The sequence below is a fragment of the Lissotriton helveticus genome, chromosome 7 (assembly GCF_964261635.1).
Source record: "Lissotriton helveticus chromosome 7, aLisHel1.1, whole genome shotgun sequence".
In the NCBI taxonomy this organism is placed as follows: domain Eukaryota; kingdom Metazoa; phylum Chordata; class Amphibia; order Caudata; family Salamandridae; genus Lissotriton; species Lissotriton helveticus.
The window spans coordinates 1,101,052,200-1,101,074,540 of record NC_136068.1 but is presented as its reverse complement, the minus strand read 5'-3'; the positions used below and the strand labels follow the sequence as shown (position 1 = coordinate 1,101,074,540).

At 46.0% G+C, this 22,341-nt stretch overlaps 1 protein-coding gene across 1 annotated transcript in view; it reads right to left on the bottom strand.

Annotated features, from left to right (window-relative positions):
* Window positions 1–21,957, bottom strand: part of BTBD17 (BTB domain containing 17) — a 73,571-nt gene extending 51,614 nt beyond the window's left edge. Inside the window, exon 1 of the mRNA XM_078650777.1 lies at window positions 21,858–21,957. Within this exon, the coding sequence (XP_078506903.1) occupies window positions 21,858–21,951 (94 nt within the window). The 5' untranslated portion in view covers window positions 21,952–21,957. The remainder of the gene's footprint in view (window positions 1–21,857) is intronic.
* Window positions 21,958–22,341: the final 384 nt, after the last annotated feature.

Here is a 22,341-nt window from a genome sequence, read left to right as displayed (position 1 = left end):
TTGAACCTAGGGCTGTACCCAATTCAGTATAGAAGGCAGTGGGGTTTTTACGTAGGTCAGGCAGAGATTTCCGGAATGTCAGAATCTCTTGCCGGTCCCATGGCTGGTAGACCCAGTTGTACACTACCCTTCCTTTTGCATCTTGGTGGTTTGCATCATCGTTAGTCCCTGCACCTCGTGGAGGAACCCAGTAAGGGGCAGCCTCTCGTATCGGCATCATGGTGTTAGATTGCTCAGTTTGTGGTTCGGTCGCTACGGATGTCGTGGGTTTAGTTCCCGATTCTCGTTCAGTGAGGTGGCGGAAAACCTCAAGCGTACGCGTAAGGAGGTCCGTCACATCACACTCGCCCTCATCCCCGATATCGACCTTCCGGTACAGAGTCGTTAGGCTCTCTGGACCTTTGTCTCGATATCGGTCCTCGTATGCGTTCAAGACATGGTAACACAGTCGTACGGTAAAATGTCGTCTGTGACTCCCTGTATACGAGTTAAACATATCCGTGATGTACTCTTCATCTTCCTTCCTTTCTACCAGTGTCCTTGCTATCTTGTCGATCCCTGTTCGCTCATCTTTGCTTAGTCTGTTTGTTCTTGCAGAACCAGCCCTTCGGGTCTCAGGGTCGCCTAACGTTGTCGTTTGCGTAGTATTTAATACAAGGGGTTCGGCCGGCACAGAGGCCATGGGGGCCGAAGCTGTGGCGCTACCTTCGTTTGTACCTGGGGGTGGTGAGTGCTGTGCTAAGGGTTGGGAAGGGGCATATGGAGGGGGCATGTAGATGGTCGGAGGACCTAACAGCAGATCATCGTTCGCTCGTTGTTTCGAGGGTAAATCAGGGTAGAGCATGGAGGACGTTCTAACCGGACACTGGCTTGATGTTTCCATTTCTAGTTTCTGTTTGGCTTTCTCTCTTTCCTTTATCTCTCCTTCTAGTTTCTGAGCAGCTAGGTGGGCTGCTTTTCGCAGCTCTTTTCCCAACCTACTCTCAGTTTTCTTTTTACGTTGTTCAGTTTCTTTGCGCCACATGCCGAAACTATCAAGCATAGTGGGCGTTGTCTTGTTTTTACCGAGGGCTGCTTCTAGCGCGTTTATTTTGTCATCATCAAAGGATCCTATCAGTGGCCACTGACTTTCTCGATCCTTTTTCGTATATTTATGCCACAGCTGGTTATAGGCTATAGCGATCAATCCATGCTTCATGAACATGTCCTTATGAGGGGTGCCTTCCAGTGGAGCCGGATGGTTCATCTCTAATAAGCGGTCCGGGCTAAACAGGCTACCAATCAGTGGGGAGAAGACAGACATGACGGATCACAATGGGGACAAAAGTCAGCACTGCCTATCTTATCACTGCGTGCAAAGACTAGACAGAATATTCCTATTCTACGTTGTTTGCAGGCAGTGAATACCTCATGAACCAATATCAAATAGTCAACGTTCGGTCAATCAAAACAATTCCGTGGGGAGAATAAGTAGGCCCGCAAAGGTCTGCGTTACCTACCCTTTCACTATCTGCAAAAAAGGGGGGGGGGGTGCCTTCCAGTTTGCAGACAGAGAATCTCCAGAAAACAGTCTGGGAACAATAGTTCAGGTTCAAATAATTAATCAGTGGGAGAGAAAGATAGGCACGACGGCTGCGTTACCTATCCTTCACTGCTTGCAAAGAGAGAGCCTGTTGTTTCTCCGTTTGCAGACAGCGAATCTCCAAATAAATCAAAAAAGAGTAATACTAGTATTTTCTAAACAATTGAACAATCATTTCGCAATTCGTCGTGTTTACACGACCTTACCCGGACCGCATGGACAGTTTCTTGTCTTCCGAATCCAGCGCCCGATCGTCCTCTTTTCTTCGTAATCCTCGCGGCACTCCTGATGGTTCCCAGTCAGGACCGTAGATCACTCGAGAGAGGTCTGTTCGGAACCAGTGAAGTTCGGATGATCGGCTGTCAGACGAGGGTCTATCGGACAGGTGCACTCCCGATCGTTGCAGTCATTCACTCTGTCGTCAGGACCTCTCCCACTGGATCCACTTGTCGCTGATGGGCCCCACGCTTGGGACGCCAATTGTAAAAAGGTCAGGCTACCAATCAGTATAAAAGATCCTTAATTATTGCCCGGCGGTGTCGCCTCTTAAACCCACAAGATATTAACCAATGAAGAGGCAGGCGCTGGAGACTGGAAGGCAGGAAACAAGGGTTTATTCTCTCCAGAGGAGAACACATCAGTTCGGACAGCAAGTATCGTCACGAGGTGCTCTAATCGCATCTCTGAGGCCTGGCCTCTTATACACAGTTTTATGATCTTTATTGCAGGTAACACATTCTTGCAATGCTTTGAAGTATGAAAGGACATCCTCGGAATCTCCCCTTCAGGCCCGTTCCCACACACATTTACAGTTGAAGTCCCCACCCCGGTCGCAATAGGTGATGATTATCGCGCAGCTGGACATTCCGCCGATTCACGGAATGTGTGGGGTTGATCGGATATCATAGGGTGGGGGCTTTGATCAATTCGAGGGCCCTTTAATGGGGGAAGCTTCCTACTGTACGGGGGGGCAATAAACAGTATCCGCAGGGCCAGGTGGCGGCCTGAGAACGAGGAAGACAAACGGGCGCGCAGGAAAGGGGGTTTGTATCAAAGGGCCTGGGACCATGAAAGGAGTGAAGGGAGGTGTCGCGCTGGGAACAGGATGGGATTCCGGGACAGAGCTGCGCTGAAGAGGGGTTTACGACTCAAGGCATGTGAGAGCGGGGGGGGGGGTGCCGGCGAGATTGAGGGAGAGAGAGAGACGCGCTGCTGGCTATCAGCGAGGGGCAGGGAGGCCATGGTGCTCAAAATGGCTGCCGCTTACGTGCACGAATGGGTTCAAGAAGAGCAAGATGGCGCCGATAATGTTGACGTTTGCAGCCTAACTTTTAACACACTCAGATTACTGTTCTCCATTCCTAAATTCTGCTCCTCCTCTCCGCTCCTTCAGAAGTTCTATTGGCTGCCCTTTCAATTTAAAGTTCTCTTCTGAACTTAATCTGGCACTGATCTCTTGGTTCAAAAAAATAACTGTCTCTTTCCCTTTGGAACAGCATGCTCCCTGATCTAAGGAATGCTCAGAGTCATCTCTGTTCCAGGAAAAAACGTAAAACCTGGCTGTTTGCTACTTAGGCTTCCCTGCTTCCTCCCCTTTCTCTTGATGCACAATAAAGGTCTACTGTGGTCAGCGCTAGTAAGCCCCATTACTGAGTCAGCCATGCGCTTTACAACTCATATTAACATTACATACAATTATGCAGTCTCACTGTCAATGCCTAAGCCCTCACAGCGCCAGACATTAAGCATAATATATGTTTTTTTAAATCCATACATAACAAAATAAAATCACATCAACATACCCACTTAGCAAAGAAAACCTCAAAATACAAAGCCGGTACAAAATTACATTCTGATCAGGCCCAGATTGGCCATAGAGGGCACCGGGCGTTTTCCTGGTGGGCCTGTTTTTGATTTGTGGGGGACGGTTTTGTTACTGGAGGACAGTTTTTCAGCAGTGCTTCAATATCTGCTGCCTGTTACAAAAGCGCCAGCGTTGCTTGACACTAGCAGCCGCCCTCCCCCAGGGGATGGTATTTCTCAGTAGCACCCCAGCGCCCCTGGAGTCGGCATGTGGAATTGCCAGAATATGTGATCTTACAACGAATTCCGTTGCAACGCATGCCTTTACCACGCATGCGTTACAACGGAATGCTTTTTCTTCGCATAGGCTTTTCCTCTAATCCTTCGTGGTGACGTCGTACGTCGTTAAGAGGAAACGGAAGATTCTTTCCGTTTCCTCTTAAAGGACGCCGTTTTCCTGCACAACTCGACGTTTTTTTAAGGTGAGTTTCTTTTTTTGGGGGGGAGACCCCCCCAAGCCCCCCTTTTTTTTGTTACCCTTTACCACACATACCTTTACTACGTACCTCGTAGTAATGGTATGCGTGGTAAAGGCTTTCGTGGTAACCACGCATGCGTTGTAATGCATGCGTGGTTAACGTTTCCGTGGAAACGGCCGCGTTGTAGTGGCTGTTACCCGAATTGCCAGGGCCGGTTTCTGTTCCCAGTCCGGCCTTTATTCTGATATAATACATGTGAGTATAATACATCCTTGAAGTAATCAGAAATGTATGGCCAGATTCAATCAATACCTTCACTTTATAAGTGAGAGGAACATTAACAATATATTTCAATACAGTTAGCCTGATGTTGACCTGGCTCTCATAAATTCAAAATCCAAATAATGGTGATTTCCAAAGTAGTTAGTGGCCAAAGTGACTGAGTATATTGTGAAATGTGTAAGAGCCAACCAGGGGTCATATTATACAAAGTGTCCTGGGGGCGCATTTGCCCCCGCTTTGCACACCAACGGGGCATTTTGGTATTACAGAAAGAGTTGCAGATACTTGTGTGGCCCCTTCTGTAATACAGATAGCGCTGGTGCACATATAGCGCAAGCGCTATCATCAGAAGGTGTTCACTCATTTGCGTTGGTGTGTGGCCCCATGCAAATGAGGGAATCTCTTTGCCTCTGCTCCTGCACTGTATTTTAGATGCAGGCACAATGGTAAAGAAGGTGTCAGAAGGTGCTCTGGCAGTGCACCACCTAAAAGTGCCACACTGTCAGTGCGCCTCCTGATGGAAGCCCTCTGGAGGGGTGGAAGGGGACCTATGCTTCCCCTAGACATCCCCTTTCAGGTGGGGGCAGCCACTCACAGCACCCGCCTGCAAGAGGATTTCTCACCCCTCTTAAAAATGCAGGCAGAGTGAAACAGGGAGCGGCTGCTTCAAAGACACTACGTGTTTCACTTGATCGCACTGCCCCCAGGCAGCACAAGATCGCAGCTGCCATGGGGCAGTGCATTCAATCTAATACTGCGCACTCTCATTGCTAGCGTCAAGCACACCTTTTGAAAGGTGCGCCTGGAGCTAACAAGGAAAACTCACCGTATTGTATAATCTGTCCCCCGATTTCTTCTAGTGTAGTACTATGTTCAGCTTTGGTAGTATTTACCCTGTTCATGTCTGTTACAAAGTCCTTTATGGCAAGGAGGAGTTATGGGATACAGTGATGGGGCACTCATAAGTGGATGGGGCCTGGAAACCCAGCAGAGCACAGCTGCTCCAGCTAGAGTGCTACGAATGTCCTCAGTTCTCCAGACTGCTAAAGTCGCCGGTGCTCAATACAGAGTTAACTGCCATTTTTTAAACATATATTATTCTATTCATTTTTACAGAAAAAAAGAATGTAGTCAAAGGCATCCATATGCAAAGTGGAGTTCAATACAGTATTCGTTGCCAGCTTTAGGTTACTTGGAGGCAAATGCAATACTACTTCATCGTAAGTACTTCCATATCTAAAATACAGCTGTGTTGTCTCTGTCCTATCTGGTGGGCAACCACAGATCCAAAATGGGATACGCGAGATATGACGCTTCATTCAACCTAGCCAGAACAGGGGTTCCACGCACTTCTCCCCCTACTTGCCTACCATTGCAGTTCAGGGGTAAGGAGAACCCCTTTTCCTTGATATACACTCCCACCTTGGCAGCCTCTTGCCATTCTTCTCTGTTGTGTTGTTTCCCCGGGGTCTATCAGTCGCTATACATCGTTTCAAGGGGGCAGATTGTCGTCCATTCTCTTTAGTTAAGGAGCATTTCATTTTACTTGGTTATCTGCTGCCTTGCCCCCTCTACGTCTATCATCTCCACCCATAATCATGTCCTCAGTTATACACTCCATGTCAACATTTGTGGTGCCCAATTAGATTTTCACTGCATCTCACTGACTAGGTCCACCTTCCATGTCAACAATGTGTGTGGTGCTTAATTAGATTTCCTTTTCATCGCACAATTCTTTTTAGATATTATAAGAGTGAGGTTTGTCATTCTACATGTCAATTTAGTATTTTTGGAACTATTCATCAATCCCAGGAGACAGATTTTCTGAAAAAGGGTGACTAATGGGACAGGACTAGAACTTATGTGCGGCTCGGTGTCATCAGCATGGAACTTGGGGCATGTGTCTGGCACTGGCAGAAGTATTGTATGTAGGCAGCTGAACATGAGGTCATTTTGATTAACTATATTACACTGGGCCAAAGTGATTCTAGCTTTCTGCTGCCCTGTTCATGGCCTTCTTATGACGTTCTTGTTGGACAGCAGTGAAGCTTGCCCAAGTCTGCACACTCCTGGTCAACGCAGAATGAGAATGCATTGGGGTCTGCCATTGGCTACAAGGTCTTGACCCAAACCACGCATGGACAGAAGCTTATGCACAAACACTTTTAAGATCCATGCTGATGGTGTCGGCATTTGTCTGTTCTGTTTTTTGCATGATTCCATAATATCAAATGAATTATCCACGGTATACCCCACAAGGCCACTGTTTAACCATATTATTCATCATAAATTGACCAGGGCATCAGATTAACTCGATAGTTGGGACAAGGTTCTAAAAAGCACTGAGGTGAAATATGTCCTGCTTAGTGACTGTGGTGACTGGAGGTTCAGAAACGCACTTCACTGTCACCCCTGGATGAATGGTTAGCTGAAACGGAGAAACTATTTTTAATAAAAGGCACATTCTCGAAATTACCTTATCAAATCTAACCCTTAAGGTTCTCTTCCCAATGGACATAGTGGAGTGGTATTACTTCTACAAATAATCGACTTCTTGACATTTCTCGTTTGCATGAAATAATATGCATTTCTGTTCTGGATGAGCACAGAATGTTCCACAGTATGAGTATGTTAAGAGGTGATTACAGAACTTAATCCTATGTAGAGCGCTCCGATACCTCTGATCTCTGATTTGCATAATATAAAACTGCTAATATTAAATATCTATCTCTTGCGCTCTGTCTACAATTCCAGCTCTATGGATATCTATAGGTATTTATAGAGATTTGAAGACAGAGATATAGAGTTAGAGATTTAAATATAGATGAAGAATTTTTTTTTAGAAGCAAACAATCTTTTTAAAGGTGTGCAAAAATATTTTAGTAAGTGCTCAGAATTGGATCTGACGCACATCAAATTATTTTTGTGAAGAAATTCCAATCAAAGGTGTTCAACATCCATTTAAAGTGCAAAATATTTTACATTAAATGCTCAGAACACTTTTAAAACAAATTACACTGAATGAAAGTGCACATTATAAATTCATGGAATATTTGTGAAGTGCAAAAAATTCATTTTTTGCATGTGAATTATTTATAAAGCACATGAACATTATTTTGAAATTCAAGTGCAGTGTTCTTAATAGAACAAATAATTCGTATTCTAAGTAGTAAAAATCCCATGTACAAGTTCACAGATATATTTTTGAAAGACAATAGTATTCAACTGAAAGAGGAGTCCAAAAATGTTCTTAAGTGTCCAAAATTGCACTCTGGGCCACTGATAATAAATTCCATTATTTTGCACGACTGTCTAATTGCTTGTGTGTCCTTGTCAAGGAATCGTTCTAAGGACAATGAGGCTTTGGTGCTGGAAATGTAAATAGGTGAGTCTCTGAATATTTGATGCCAGGGTACATTATCTTAAAACACAACGCTATTTATACCACAATTTGCCAGTTATATTGGCTTTTTGTCCCTTATCTCTATCCCTTTTCTCTAGTCCTTCATCTCTTCAATATTTTACTTTTCCCGCCCTTTTCATCCTTCCCTCTGATATCTTTCTCTTGCCCTAAAACTAATCTCTTCTCGTATTTGTGGAATGTTGGGGTCTTGGGATTCCATAGTTGGCGGTTGGGACTGCACTGGGGAATATTCCTGCCAGACAAGCTTCACGATAGGTCGTTTGCCTTCTAATAAACGTACCTATAAGGACTTCTGATGAGCAGTCTTTATTATACATATTAAACTCAATGCAACACAAACTGTTTTATGCATGAAATTCATTTTGTGTGGCGGTGGTAAGCTACCATGTGAAAGCCAAAAAACAAAGATGAAAATTGAAATGGCTTATTCGTTTAACTTTCTGAAGACTGGGTCCATGGACGAGCTTGCTCTCTAGTACAATCACCAAGTCATCCATTCAATCACATACCGCTACACCCCCCAGACACCCAAGTGCAGTCAGTGTTGTCTAGGAACGAAAAAACGCCAGGAAAGCCTCTTCTAGTATTATTCTTGTCAGCGAGCAGAACTCTGCTACAGGAACATTAACCTGCTGAGCAAGATGCAGAACAAGGGAGTGGCTTGGAGGGTCTGGAATCACTTTTGCAATTGTGCGGCAGATTGTTGAGGGCATCGAATATTTAAAAAATATTTTTTTTACCTCAAAATAAAAACATGGAAAATCTTAGCATCCACTCTGTATTCACAGCTGAGGGCCGTGCATTCAGCTAATGCCTCATTACTATGGGGTAAGTGACTGCACACAATCGTGCCCGTTCCAGCAGACTAATGCAATCAAAGCTTTCGGCCAGCTGAATAGAAGTGTCCTCAGGCAGGAAGCCAGGCTGAAAGGCCCCCACCCCCTCCACTGGCATTCTTCATGGGGCTCTGCCTCGGCTTTAGAGCACGCCTGGCACAGCACAAGCAGGGAACAGAGGCCTCTCTAGAGAATCAGGGGAAAAAATGAAGGAGTGATCTGCACTGAATGTCAGAAACTCCGAGACCTCCCGAATATTATGACGGATCAGTAAAGTGAATAAACAGGTATTTAAAGGGAGGCATAAAGTCGTATTTAATGAACGGGCCAATGTCTTTCAATAAGATTTCACAATTGCACACAACACTGTATTGGTTGGGCTACATTTCAGGGAAGAAAAGTGGACTATGTGGAAATGATTGTTAAAAGGCCAGTGCACATGAATGCCGGATAAGGCTGGGGCAGAGCCAGAGGCTTGTTAGGCTACTTCCTGGGAGGGAACATATTCTACCATTAGCCCTATCCACGACAAGGAGGACCTGAAATGATTTACCACAAAATAACTCTACTGTACCTCAACGTCCCATCTCCCCTATAACGATTTACACATAATCGTCGCCTCCATGAGGCCAGCTCGCTCTCCATGCACACACCACCTGTATCCCTTGTCAAAACCTTCATCAGCAACTCAATCTGACATAAAAGAATAAATTAAGCCCAGCTTGTTTAATCGATATTTGTGCTAATTGTTCTGTGTCTGTCTCTTGGGCTAGACTTTCGCTCCTCCATACCCCACCTTTCTCGCCCAAACCGTACTCCACAAAGGCAGAGGTCCCTCAAGGTTCTATCTCGCTCATGCTTTTCAACATCTACATAAAGTCATTACCAGTACTGATCAATACATTTCACCTCACGTGCTACAACTATGCAGATGACGCGCAAATACTCCTTCAACTGGAATGTCCCAAAGACATTGGAAAATCACCAATTTTCAGCTGTCTTAGAGCCGTGGATCAGTGTATGACTTGAAGCCATCTCAAATTGAATGCTTTAAAAACTGAAATACTCGCGTTTGGCGATTGGAAAAATTACAACTCGCTTGCCGCATGGCCTGATGAACTGGGATCACTGTCTAAAGTATCGAAGGAAGTAAGAAACCTCGGATTGACCATGGACTCCAAGCTGTCAATGAATGCCCAAGTGGATAAACTAGCAAGATCAAGCTTTGCTACTATAAAAACGCTGCAACAAATTTTCCCTCATTTGTGATTTCCACACAAGGTCCAAGCTATCATCTCCCTTGTTCTGTCCAAACTCGATTACGCCAATAGCCTCTACCACGGATCACCTTTAACGACCATGAAAAGCAGCCGCGGCCCGTGCAGGAAGTTATGGTGGGGCAGGAAGGCGGTGAGTGGGAGGGGCAGGGTGGGGGGTGCTAAAAACCGGCATATGGATAATTGCAGGTAAGTAAATAATTTTATTAATAAAACGAATTTCGTAGCGTGCACTGCATCGCATTTTGCGATGCAGGGCACGCTACGAAATTCGTTTTATAAATCAAATTGTTTACTTACATGCAATTATCCATATTCCGGCTTTTAGCACCCACCACCCTGCCCCTCCTCCTCCCCGCCTTCCTGCCCCACCGTAACTCCCTGCACGGGCCGCAGGCTGATGAAAAGAATACAACGGATTCAGAATTCGGCTGCCAGACTACTCTTGCATATCAAACCTCGAGACCACATTTCCCCTTGAAAGCCCTGCATTGGCTACCGGTTGCCAGAAGATCCATGTTCAAGCTGCTTTGTATCACCCAAAAGCAATACATGGAATAGGACCACTCTTCATCAGGAATAAAATCCTCAAACACATTCAACAAAGGAACATCCGCTCTAAAGGAGCATCTCGCCTCAAAATCCCACCATACAAGAAAAGAAACATGGGTGGCACATCCTTCTCTGTTCAAGCAGCCAAACTATGGAACTCTTTACCCCCCAACATAAGGTCCACCGACAACCACCTTATCTTCAGAAAACTACTCAAGATTTTGCTCTTCCCCACATAAGCACCATACGCAAACAGAAATTTACAGCATATCCCTCTGTATATAAGAGAGGGGCGGGCCAGGTAATTCAATTTAAAGATTAGGGGCGGGTCCGCAACCTTTTTAAACGGCGGGAAGACGCGAGCTGAGGTCGTTTGAAACCCGCGAGGACCCGATCTCGATAGGAGAGTTTTACCTCCGCTTTCTGACTTCTGGTAAGAAAGGTGCGTTTATTGTCGGTGGATAAAACTCCCCCTTTTTTGTAATTAAAGTAAATACGGCCTCTTGAAGGCAGTACGCTGTTATGGGGGGTCCCCCTTTCACAGATCTAGTCCTTCTGTCACGTAACTTCGGGTCACTGTGTGGCTGATGTTATGTAACTTAATGACCTGTGTGCGTAGGATATCGGTGGAAATCGTACATAGTTCCTTTGTCTTAATCTGTCCTTCGTGTTCCTTTTATCATTTGTAGAACACGTGGGAGTTAGAGCCATATGCGAAAATTCGGCTAAGTCTCCGTTACCGACTGCCTGAAATTGCGAGTATTCTCTGCGGCGTTAATCTAATGGTATGTTTTATTCGACTTATTTATTTAGTCGATTGTAGAGCTAGCCTAATTAAACAGCTGCCTTTCTCTGAAGTCTGACTGGTCATACCGTTGTTGTTTTGCCTTTTTTAAATAAAATGAAGAATTAGGCGACTTCGTAACTTTCTGAAGTCTAGCACGCTGACCTTCCATTACGTTGAATGATCTTTTTAATCTGGCTTACTGTACACCAAGAGGTATGACTTACTGATGCACATTTTGTTTAGGCAACCATATTTATGAGGCCGCCTGAAATATGAAGCTAATTTCAATGTGAGATCTTTGAAGAACGCTCTGTAAAAGAAACTTTCACAGCGGGTAAGTTCCTTGAGAAAGACTGTCTGCAGGCGACTTCTTAGTGAAGGTTTATATCTTTGCATTTATCGAACTCTGTGGAAACGTTTCCATTCTTGCCTAATCCCTACCAGGTTCCAACCGGATCAGTTCGTTTCTAACGCCATTTCTATTGGGCTTGTGATATCGATAGTCGATTATACAGCGGCGATATCCTGACCCAGGAACTAGTGGCAGAGGTAAAATGAGCTAATTGAAAATTGAGTTAATTATATGTTCTTTTGAAGAATGGTCTCTTCCCCCTTTTTCTTGAATGTTGCCCTTTGACCACTCGAATATTTGAGCAAGATGGTGTTGGTATGATTTGTGCTATATGAGATGTCTGATATTTCATGCTTCTAGGGATTCCTACTAGTGTATGTATTACACGTTCTTCAATTCAATTTATTATCTTAGTATCTTTTCTAGCAACATTGGAGCTCACCAGTGTGGAGCGATGCCTCATGACAAAATGTTATATATAAGAGTTCATATAATGTGGAACTATATATGTATATTTAATCGAATGAAATTTGCGTAAAATGTCACCCAAATCTGTGGACCTTATGAAAAGTACGAGGCCCTATATTGGATCTTGTATATATGAAGTATAACTTTGGATAATTATTGAACAGTTTGTGAAAAATACCAGTGCACATCCCTACTCGTTACTTTTATCCAATTGGCATTCAGCCACAACAGTCCAATAATTCCAATGTCCTTGTGGTCCACAAAAATATTAGATAAGTACAATGTCCATTTGTATTCAGTATTCTTTATTATTGATTCCTTTCTTGCCACATCGTCACAGCCGACACGCGTTTCGCCCTCCGCGGGCTTTTTCAAGGCAATAGTATGGTATGGTGAACGGTGTGTATTTGCACGAGTCAATAATTATAGCAGAGCCTTTAAGCAATAATACTTTAAGCCTCTAGTATTGTACATCAAGGATTTGTCAGTATGATTTCTATGTGGATGATCCATTCAAGTATCGGTGATCAAGTTACTAAACGCTTTCTGGAGCCATGATAAGTTCCATCGCCAAAGCGGGTTTGTTACGTGTTCGCAGGGCGTTCTTCCTCCGCGTTCGCCTTCCCAGAGAATTATTGAACAGTTCATGAGGTTGCTGATTCTAAATTCAATTTTTTGTTTATAACAGATTGACCACGGGTTATTTCTAATGTGTTGTGTCCTCCCCACTCCCTCGGCGTAAGAGCCCTGATGAAGGTGCGCCCGTAGACCCGGGCCCTGCACCGAATCGCGCGTTGGCACTACGTGTTTCTTGGGTCCTGCTTTATCAACTTGGACTGTCTGGCAGTCTACTACGAAGATTCCACAGGATCCTATTCTTGTTGTCACTCTGGGGATTACGTTGAGGAATGTATATATAGTGCTTGGCAGATCAGTGAATGTTTGGATGTGACTGAAAGAGAAGGATGTGTGTGTATGTTGAGAGGTGATGTGGGGTGTTTGTATTGTATATTTATTGATGCATATTTTATGAATTAATCTATCAATGTACTATGGTATGAAATATTTTGATTAAAATGTGTGTAAACAAAATATGATAAAAAGAAAATAAAGATTTTGTACATTCATTTCTGAAATTCATTGTACCGTGTGATCGTTCTGCCGCTCCTTGGTGAGTTCCATGTTGGGTATTGAAAATATTGGACTCTTTATGGGCCATTACCTGATCCGCCTGGGTGGACTTTTTCTCTTGCAGTAGTGTGATTTTCCCCTGACGTCTGCCCTTATCTTCCACAGGGGGCCCCTTTTGTATTGGTTTAAACCTCCGGTCTCTCTCCAGAAAGACAACTAATCACCGGAGTTAACTTGACATTTTAATTGATGTCTGAAAATTGCTGGAGACCAGGAACGCAGCAGCTTGTGCTTTTAAAATGATAATGTACATTTTTTTTTTTTATTACGCCTCTACCCCAAGTCAACGCCCGGTGCGGTCGCACCGATCGCACTGCCCTGGAGCCGGCCCTGATTTGACTTTCGCTATGTCTAGATACATAATGACGTCTTGGGAGCAAGGGGAGAAATGATTAGAATTTGCTGCTTGATTTACATCCTTTGCCTATAGTCTTAGAAATGTACATGCCATGCAATCATTGGTGGATTTATACAACAACGTGTCGTCTGCACTTTAACTTTCAATTGTAAGTTTGGCTCAGACATTTTAGGGGAGAATGCTGTTGCAGTAATCTTTGGCCTGAAACGCAGCATACTGCAGTGTTCTTGGTTTGTTGTCTTTGGCTTGAAATAAATAATTTTGTACGAAGATGATCCATTCATCCATTTTCCAAGGAGACATGTCCTGCAGGTTCAGTGTAGGGGGCTATATAGCTGCTCTACTTATACATCCTGCTTGGCCCAACCTCAACTACAACGGTCCCACCACAATCTAATGTTTCATGACAAAGACATCTGAAAAAAATATAATGAGCATCCCTGACGATAACGTCTTAAAGGAAATAGGAATCGGACACAAGACAGTAGACAGAAATGTTCACGTAACTACTGATGGACAATGACATGGCATTCTGCTAGGGCTGCTTGACGGGTAGGCAGCATTCGGGGCAATCATATACGGGGTCCTATTATTGCTATAACGATCTGATTTGCATCCAGGGGAGAGACACAGTTGCTTCTATTTTTCCTTCCTTGCCTCCCCCATTTAGTGAAAATGAAAAAGTTCTTCCCGCTCTCTCCTGTTGCCATATTGACTTCCCTTGCATCAGTCCTCCCCTCATGCTCTGTAAATTACACCTTGAGCTTTTTGGAGCAAAGACTGGCAAGTGGCAAGCTGGCATCATAAAACACCAATGTGCTGCTGAACACCCCCTACACCCCAACAGGTCCACAACCCAGAACTTCAATTTTATCTGAAGTCCAGGGCTAGTTGTCGAAGCACTACCTGCTTCTCAACAGGAAGGAAACCGAATTTCTATTTTAGCCCCTTAAAGAACCTCATCTAGAATCAACAGCAGCAGCAAATTCTGTCACCACTAACAGCCTTAATTGGTGATTGAGCTCTCTTCTCGACACCAAATTCGACTTAGAGCAGTGATCAAAAACAGAGCTAAAATAGCAACAAAAAGAGCTACACACAACGGGATGGTATTTTTGTAAACAATATTTAGGACATGATATTAATGTCGGCCAATATTTTTGTCAAAGGTATACTGACATACAACCTATGTGTAACTTCTGTGCTATTATAGAGGCTTTCATGCTGACCAGAATCTGCATAGAAACCCCTGGTCTGAAGGCACCAAGAATACACATTCATTCTTAATAGCAGTGAAACATGCAGCAGTGCACCAGGGTCTGCTAAAGATAGTGCCTCAAGGGGCATGATTTGTGTGTGGTATTACAGAGGGCCCCTTCTGTAATATAGACTGCACCAGCCAAACTGTGATCACAAGAAGGTGCATGGGGGTATGACACCGTGTAAATGAAGGAACCCTATGCCATTGCACGCCTGTCACCGGGGCAAACTGTGATCACAAGAAGGTGCATGGGGGTATGACACCCTGTAAGTGAAGGAACCCTATGCCGTTGCACCTCTGCCACCAGTGCAAACTGTGATCACAAGAAGGTGCCTGGGGGTATGAAACCCTGTAAGTGAAAGGACTCTTTGCCATTGCACCCGCTCCACCGCTGCAAACTGTAATCACAAGAAGGTGCATGGGGATATGACACACTAAATGAAGGAACCCTATGCAATTGCAACCGCTCCACTGAAACAAACTGTGATCACAAGAAGGTGCGTGGGGGTATGGCACACTGTAAATGAAGGAACCCTATGCCTTTGCACCCCTGCCACCGGTGCAAACTGTGATCACAAGAAGGTACATGGGGGTATGACACCCTGTAAGTGAAGGAACTCTTTGCCATTGCACCCGCTACACCGGTGCAAACTGTGATCACTAGAAGGTACATGGGGGTATGGCACCATGCAAGTGAAGGAACTCTTCGCCATTGCACCCACTCTACTGAAACAAACTGTGATCACAAGAAGGTGCGTGGGGGTATGACACACTGTAAATGAAAGAACCCTATGCCATTGCAACCGCTCCACTGGAACAAACTGTGATCACAAGAAGATGCATGGTGGTGTGACACCCTGTAAAAGAAGGAACCCTATGCCTTTGCACCCCTGCCACCGGTGCAAACTGTGATCACAAGAAGGTGCATGGGGGTATGACACCCTGTAAGTGAAGGGACTCTTTGCCATTGCACCCGCTCCACCGGTGCAAACTGTAATCACAAGAAGGTGCATGGGGATATGACACACTAAATGAAGGAACCCTATGCAATTGCAACCGCTCCACTGAAACAAACTGTGATCACAAGAAGGTGCGTGGGGGTATGGCACACTGTAAATGAAGGAACCCTATGCCTTTGCACCCCTGCCACCGGTGCAAACTGTGATTACAAGAAGGTGCATGGGGGTATGACACCCTGAAAGTGAAGGAACTCTTTGCCATTGCACCCGCTCCACCGGTGCAAACTGTGATCACTAGAAGGTACATGGGGGTATGACACACTGTAAATGAAAGAACCCTATGCCATTGCCACCGCTCCACTGGAACAAACTGTGATCACAAGAAGATGCATAGTGGTATGACACCCTGTAAATGAAGGAACCCTATGCCTTTGCACCCCTGCCACCGATGCAAACTGTGATCACAAGAAGGTGCGTGGGGGTATGGCACACTGTAAATGAAGGAACCCTATTCCATTGCACCCTTGATACCGGTGCAAACTGTGATCACAAGAAGGTGCGTGGGGGTATGGCACACTGTAAATGAAGGAACCCTATGCCATTGCACCTGCTCCACCGGAACAAACTGTGATCACAAGAAGGTGCATGGGGGTATGGCACGCTGTAAGTGAAGGAACTCTTTGCCATTGCACCCGCGCCACCGGTGCAAACGGTGATCACAAGAAGGTGCATGGGGGTTTGACACACTAAATGAAGGAACCCTATGCCATTGCACCTGCTCCACCAGAACGAACAGTGATCACAAGAAGGTGCATTGGGGTATGACACCCTGTAAATGAAGGAACCCTATGCCATTGCACCCCTGTCACCGTGGCAAACTGTGATCATAAGAAGGTGCATGGGGGTATGGCACCCTGTAATTGAAGGAACTCTTTGCCATTGCACCCTTGACACCGGTGCAAACTGTGATCACAAGAAGGTGCATGGGGGTATGGCACCCTGTAAGTGAAGGAACTATTTGACATTGCACCCGCTCCACCAGTGCAAACTGTGATCACAAGAAGGTGCGTGGGGGTATGACACACTAAATGAAGGAACCCTATGCCATTGCACCCTTGACACCTGTGCAAACTGTGATCACAAGAAGGTGCATGGGGGTATGGCACACTGTAAATGAAGGAACCCTATGCCATTGCAACCGCTCCACTGGAACAAACTGTGATCACAAGAAGGTGCATGGGGGTATGACACACTAAATGAAGGAACCCTATGCTTTTGCAACCCTGCCACCGGTGCAAACTGTGATCACAAGAAGGTGCATGGGGTTATGACACCCTGTAAGTGAAGGAACTTTTTGCCATTGCACCCGCTCCACCGGTGCAAATTGTGATCACAAGAAGGTACATGGGGGTATGGCACCCTGAAAGTGAAGGAACTCTTTGCCATTGCACCTGCTCTTCTGAAACAAACTGTGATCACAAGAAGGTGCGTGGGGGTATGACACACTGTAAATGAAAGAACCCTATGCCATTGCACCCTTGACACCGGCGCAAACTGTGATCACAAGAAGGTGCATGGGGGTATGACACACTAAATGAAGGAACCCTGTGCCTTTGTACCCCTGCCACCGATGCAAACTGTGATCACAAGAAGGTGCGTGGGGGTATGGCACACTGTAAATGAAGGAACCCTATTCCATTGTACCCTTGACACCGGTGCAAACTGTGATCACAAGAAGGTGCATGGGGGTATGACACACTAAATGAAGGAACCCTATGCCTTTGCACCCCTGCCACCGGTGCAAACTGTGATCACAAGAAGGTGCTTGGGGTATGGCACACTGTAAATGAAGGAACCCTATGCCATTGCACCTGCTCCACCGGAACAAACTGTGATCACAAGAATGTGCATGGGGGTATGGCACGCTGTAAGTGAAGGAACTCTTTGCCATTGCACCCGCGGCACAGGTGCAAACGGTGATCACAAGAAGGTGCATGGGGGTTTGACACACTAAATGAAGGAACCCTATGCCATTGCACCTGCTCCACCGGAACAAACAGTGATCACAAGAAGGTGCATTGGGGTATGACACCCTGTAAATGAAGGAACCCTATGCCATTGCACCCCTGTCACCGTGGCAAACTGTGATCACAAGAAGGTGCATGGGGGTATGGCACCCTGTAATTGAAGGAACTCTTTGCCATTGCACCCTTGACACCGGTGCAAACTGTGATCACAAGAAGGTGCATGGGGGTATGGCACCCTGTAAGTGAAGGAACTCTTTGATATTGCACCCGCTCCACCGGTGCAAACTGTGATCACAAGAAGGTGCGTGGGGGTATGACACACTAAATGAAGGAACCCTATGCCATTGCACCCTTGACACCTGTGCAAACTTTGATCACAAGAAGGTGCATGGGGGTATGGCACACTGTAAATGAAGGAACCCTATGCCATTGCAACCGCTCCACTGGAACAAACTGTGATCACAAGAAGGTGCATGGGGGTATGACACACTAAATGAAGGAACCCTATGCTTTTGCAACCCTGCCACCGGTGCAAACTGTGATCACAAGAAGGTGCATGGGGTTATGACACCCTGTAAGTGAAATAACTCTTTGCCATTGCACCCGCTCCACCGGTGCAAACTGTGATCACAAGAAGGTACATGGGGGTATGGCACCCTGCAAGTGAAGGAACTCTTTGCCATTGCACCTGCTCTACTGAAACAAACTGTGATCACAAGAAGGTGCGTGGGGGTATGACACACTGTAAATGAAAGAACCCTATGCCATTGCACCCTTGACACCGGCGCAAACTGTGATCACAAGAAGGTGCATGGGGGTATGACAAACTAAATGAAGGAACCCTGTGCCTTTGTGCCCCTGCCACCGATGCAAACTGAGATCACAAGAAGGTGCGTGGGGGTATGGCACACTGTAAATGAAGGAACCCTATTCCATTGCACCCTTGACACCGGTGCAAACTGTGATCACAAGAAGGTGCATGGGGGTATGACACACTAAATGAAGGAACCCTATGCCATTGCACCCCTGCCACCGGTGCAAACTGTGATCACAAGAAGGTGCTTGGGGTATGGCACACTGTAAATGAAGGAACCCTATGCCATTGCACCTGCTCCACCGGAACAAACTGTGATCACAAGAATGTGCATGGGGGTATGGCACGCTGTAAGTGAAGGAACTCTTTGCCATTGCACCCGTAGCACCGGTGCAAACGGTGATCACAAGAAGGTGCATGGGGGTTTGACACACTAAATGAAGGAACCCTATGCCATTGCACCTGCTCCACCGGAACAAACAGTGATCACAAGAAGGTGCATTGGGGTATGACACCCTGTAAATGAAGGAACCCTATGCCATTGCACCCCTGTCACCGTGGCAAACTGTGATCACAAGAAGGTGCATGGGGGTATGGCACCCTGTAATTGAAGGAACTCTTGGCCATTGCACCCTTGACACCGGTGCAAACTGTGATCACAAGAAGGTGCATGGGGGTATGGCACCCTGTAAGTGAAGGAACTCTTTGCCATTGCACCCGCTCCACCGGTGCAAACTGTGATCACAAGAAGGTGCATGGGGGTATGGCACACTGTAAATGAAGGAACCCTATGCCATTGCAACCGCTCCACTGGAACAAACTGTGATCACAAGAAGGTGCATGGGGGTATGACACACTGTAAATAAAGGAACCCTATGCCTTTGCACCCCTGCCACCGGTGCAAACTGTGATCACAAGAAGGTGCATGGGGGTATGGCACACTGTAAATGAAGGAACCCTATGCCATTGCAACCGCTCCACTGGAACAAACTGTAATCACAAGAAGGTGCATGGGGATATGACACACTAAATGAAGGAACCCTATGCCATTGCAACCGCTCCACTGGAACAAAATGTGATCACAAGATGGTGCGTGGGGGTATGACACACTAAATGAAGGAACCCTATGCCATTGCACCCTTGACACCTGTGCAAACTATGATCACAAGAAGGTGCATGGGGGTATGGCACACTGTAAATGAAGGAACCCTATGCCATTGCAACCGCTCCACTGGAACAAACTGTGATCACAAGAAGGTGCATGGGGGTATGACACACTAAATGAAGGAACCCTATGCCATTGCAACCGCTCCACTGGAACAAAATGTGATCACAAGAAGGTGCGTGGGGGTATGACACACTAAATGAAGGAACCCTATGCCATTGCACCCTTGACACCTGTGCAAACTATGATCACAAGAAGGTGCATGGGGGTATGGCACACTGTAAATGAAGGAACCCTATGCCATTGCAACCGCTCCACTGGAACAAACTGTGATCACAAGAAGGTGCATGGGGGTATGACACACTAAATGAAGGAACCCTGTGCCTTTGTACCCCTGCCACCGATGCAAACTGTGATCACAAGAAGGTGCGTGGGGGTATGACACACTAAATGAAGGAACCCTATGCTTTTGCAACCCTGCCACCGGTGCAAACTGTGATCACAAGAAGGTGCTTGGGGTATGGCACACTGTAAATGAAGGAACCCTATGCCATTGCACCTGCTCCACCGGAACAAACTGTGATCACAAGAATGTGCATGGGGGTATGGCACGCTGTAAGTGAAGGAACTCTTTGCCATTGCACCCGTGGCACCGGTGCAAACGGTGATCACAAGAAGGTGCATGGGGTTATGACACCCTGTAAGTGAAATAACTCTTTGCCATTGCACCCGCTCCACCGGTGCAAACTGTGATCACAAGAAGGTACATGGGGGTATGGCACCCTGAAAGTGAAGGAACTCTTTGCCATTGCACCTGCTCTACTGAAACAAACTGTGATCACAAGAAGGTGCGTGGGGGTATGACACACTGTAAATGAAAGAACCCTATGCCATTGCACCCTTGACACCGGCGCAAACTGTGATCACAAGGAGCATGGGGGTATGGCACCCTGTAAGTGAAGGAACTCTTTGCCATTGCACCCCCTCCACCGGTGCAAACTGATCACAAGAAGGTGCGTGGGGGTATGGCACACTAAATGAAGGAACCCTATGCCATTGCACCCGCTCCACCGGAACAAACTGTGATCACAAGAAGGTGCAGGGGGGTATGACACCCTGTAAGGGAAGGAACTCTTTGACCTTGCACCCCTGCCATATTACAGATGCAAGTGTAATGGCAGAGAAGCTGTAACGAGGTGCACTGATACACATAGAGATGGTGCATAGTCAGCAGTGCAAGAGAAGGAGTTTCAAGCTGGCAATGAAAGGTTGCCCAGTGACCCTCCAGGCATTCTGCTGCAGATGAGCGCTGTCCCTCACTGTACCATCTGCAGGGGGATCTACGCGCTGCTTTCAAAATAAGGCGAGGTTTGTATCTGCACCAAAAGGCGGGCCGGACCACCTTCCACTGTCAGGCATGGGTTCGTACCTGCACTAACTCTGCACAGTGCATTGACTGTAATAGGGTGCGCTGTCACAGTCTACGCCTGGATAATTGTATCCATTGGCCCTTGCACATTACAAAGTTAAAGCATCCTGCACATGTAAGCTTCAACATTCTGAGAGCAAAAAGCCCTTAATAATCATTTCCCGGAGGCGGGGCCAAGTTCGCGGATTCCCTGTCAGTGGGACTGCAGCTGGAGCCTGCCATCTGCAATTCAAAGAATTAACTACAAATATTCTTCGTCAGGAAGCACCTCCCAAAAATGCTCAATTCACAAAGTACATGTATATCCATTTTGAACTCTACCGCACCTACACAAACCAAAAAAAACGTATACACAAGTTGCAGCAGGTTTGTCGTGGGTAATGGGATTATTTGCTTGCAGAGTACTTCAACATCAGAGCGTGTCTACTTTGTGAACAACAAATATATACAAATATTTATATTTAAAAAAAATCCTCACGCCTTTGGACTTCCTTCCTCTCACTCTGACTGGATGCCCCAGGTTAACTCTGCCTGAATAACTGGTCCTCCATTTAATGACTTGAACCTTCTAGCTCACATCTTATTGGACTAAGATGGATAAGTCATGGTGGGAAATTGACAAATGTCAGTTCCACCTCAGTCAGGAGGATGGGCACCATAGAGGCTGCTTTGCCAGTTGAGGGAAGCAATTGGCATATATTGATGGCTGCATTTCACACTCTTAGACCGCATTACCCAGTGATACCCCATTCGACTAGTAATTACAGTATACCAACCCACAGACCTTTCAGTAATCAAAAATCTTTAGTACCTGTCTCAACAGTCAGCGACAGCACAGAGAAGGCGGTGAACAGGTGGAGCCAGGGACGGTGTTCATAGGGGGCGCCTCCAGTTGGCTGAGACATCTTCCTGACGAGCCGCTCCAGCCAGAGAAATAAGGCAGCGACTGCGAAGGAAATCCGCCTCTGTGTGACTCTTTATCTAGGACACTGATCCCCACTGGGGACAGTTTCAGGCTCCCTCATCCCTCACTTGATTGGTGGAGGCCCAGCCGGCATGACTGTTGCCGCGGAAACCACTGGAGCACTGGCATTGATTCTCTGAATTGCCAATTTGGGGGGTGGGAGGGTTGATGTCCCAGAGCCCCCAGGATTGTGTATCTACTCACATATTCTGCGTTTAAGAGAATGTATTAAACACAATATGAACATATTGACAAGAGAAATAGGTATGGGCTTGTTTTAGCGCCAATTTTGGATGCGATGACCTAATATCTGGCCAATGAGAATACACTC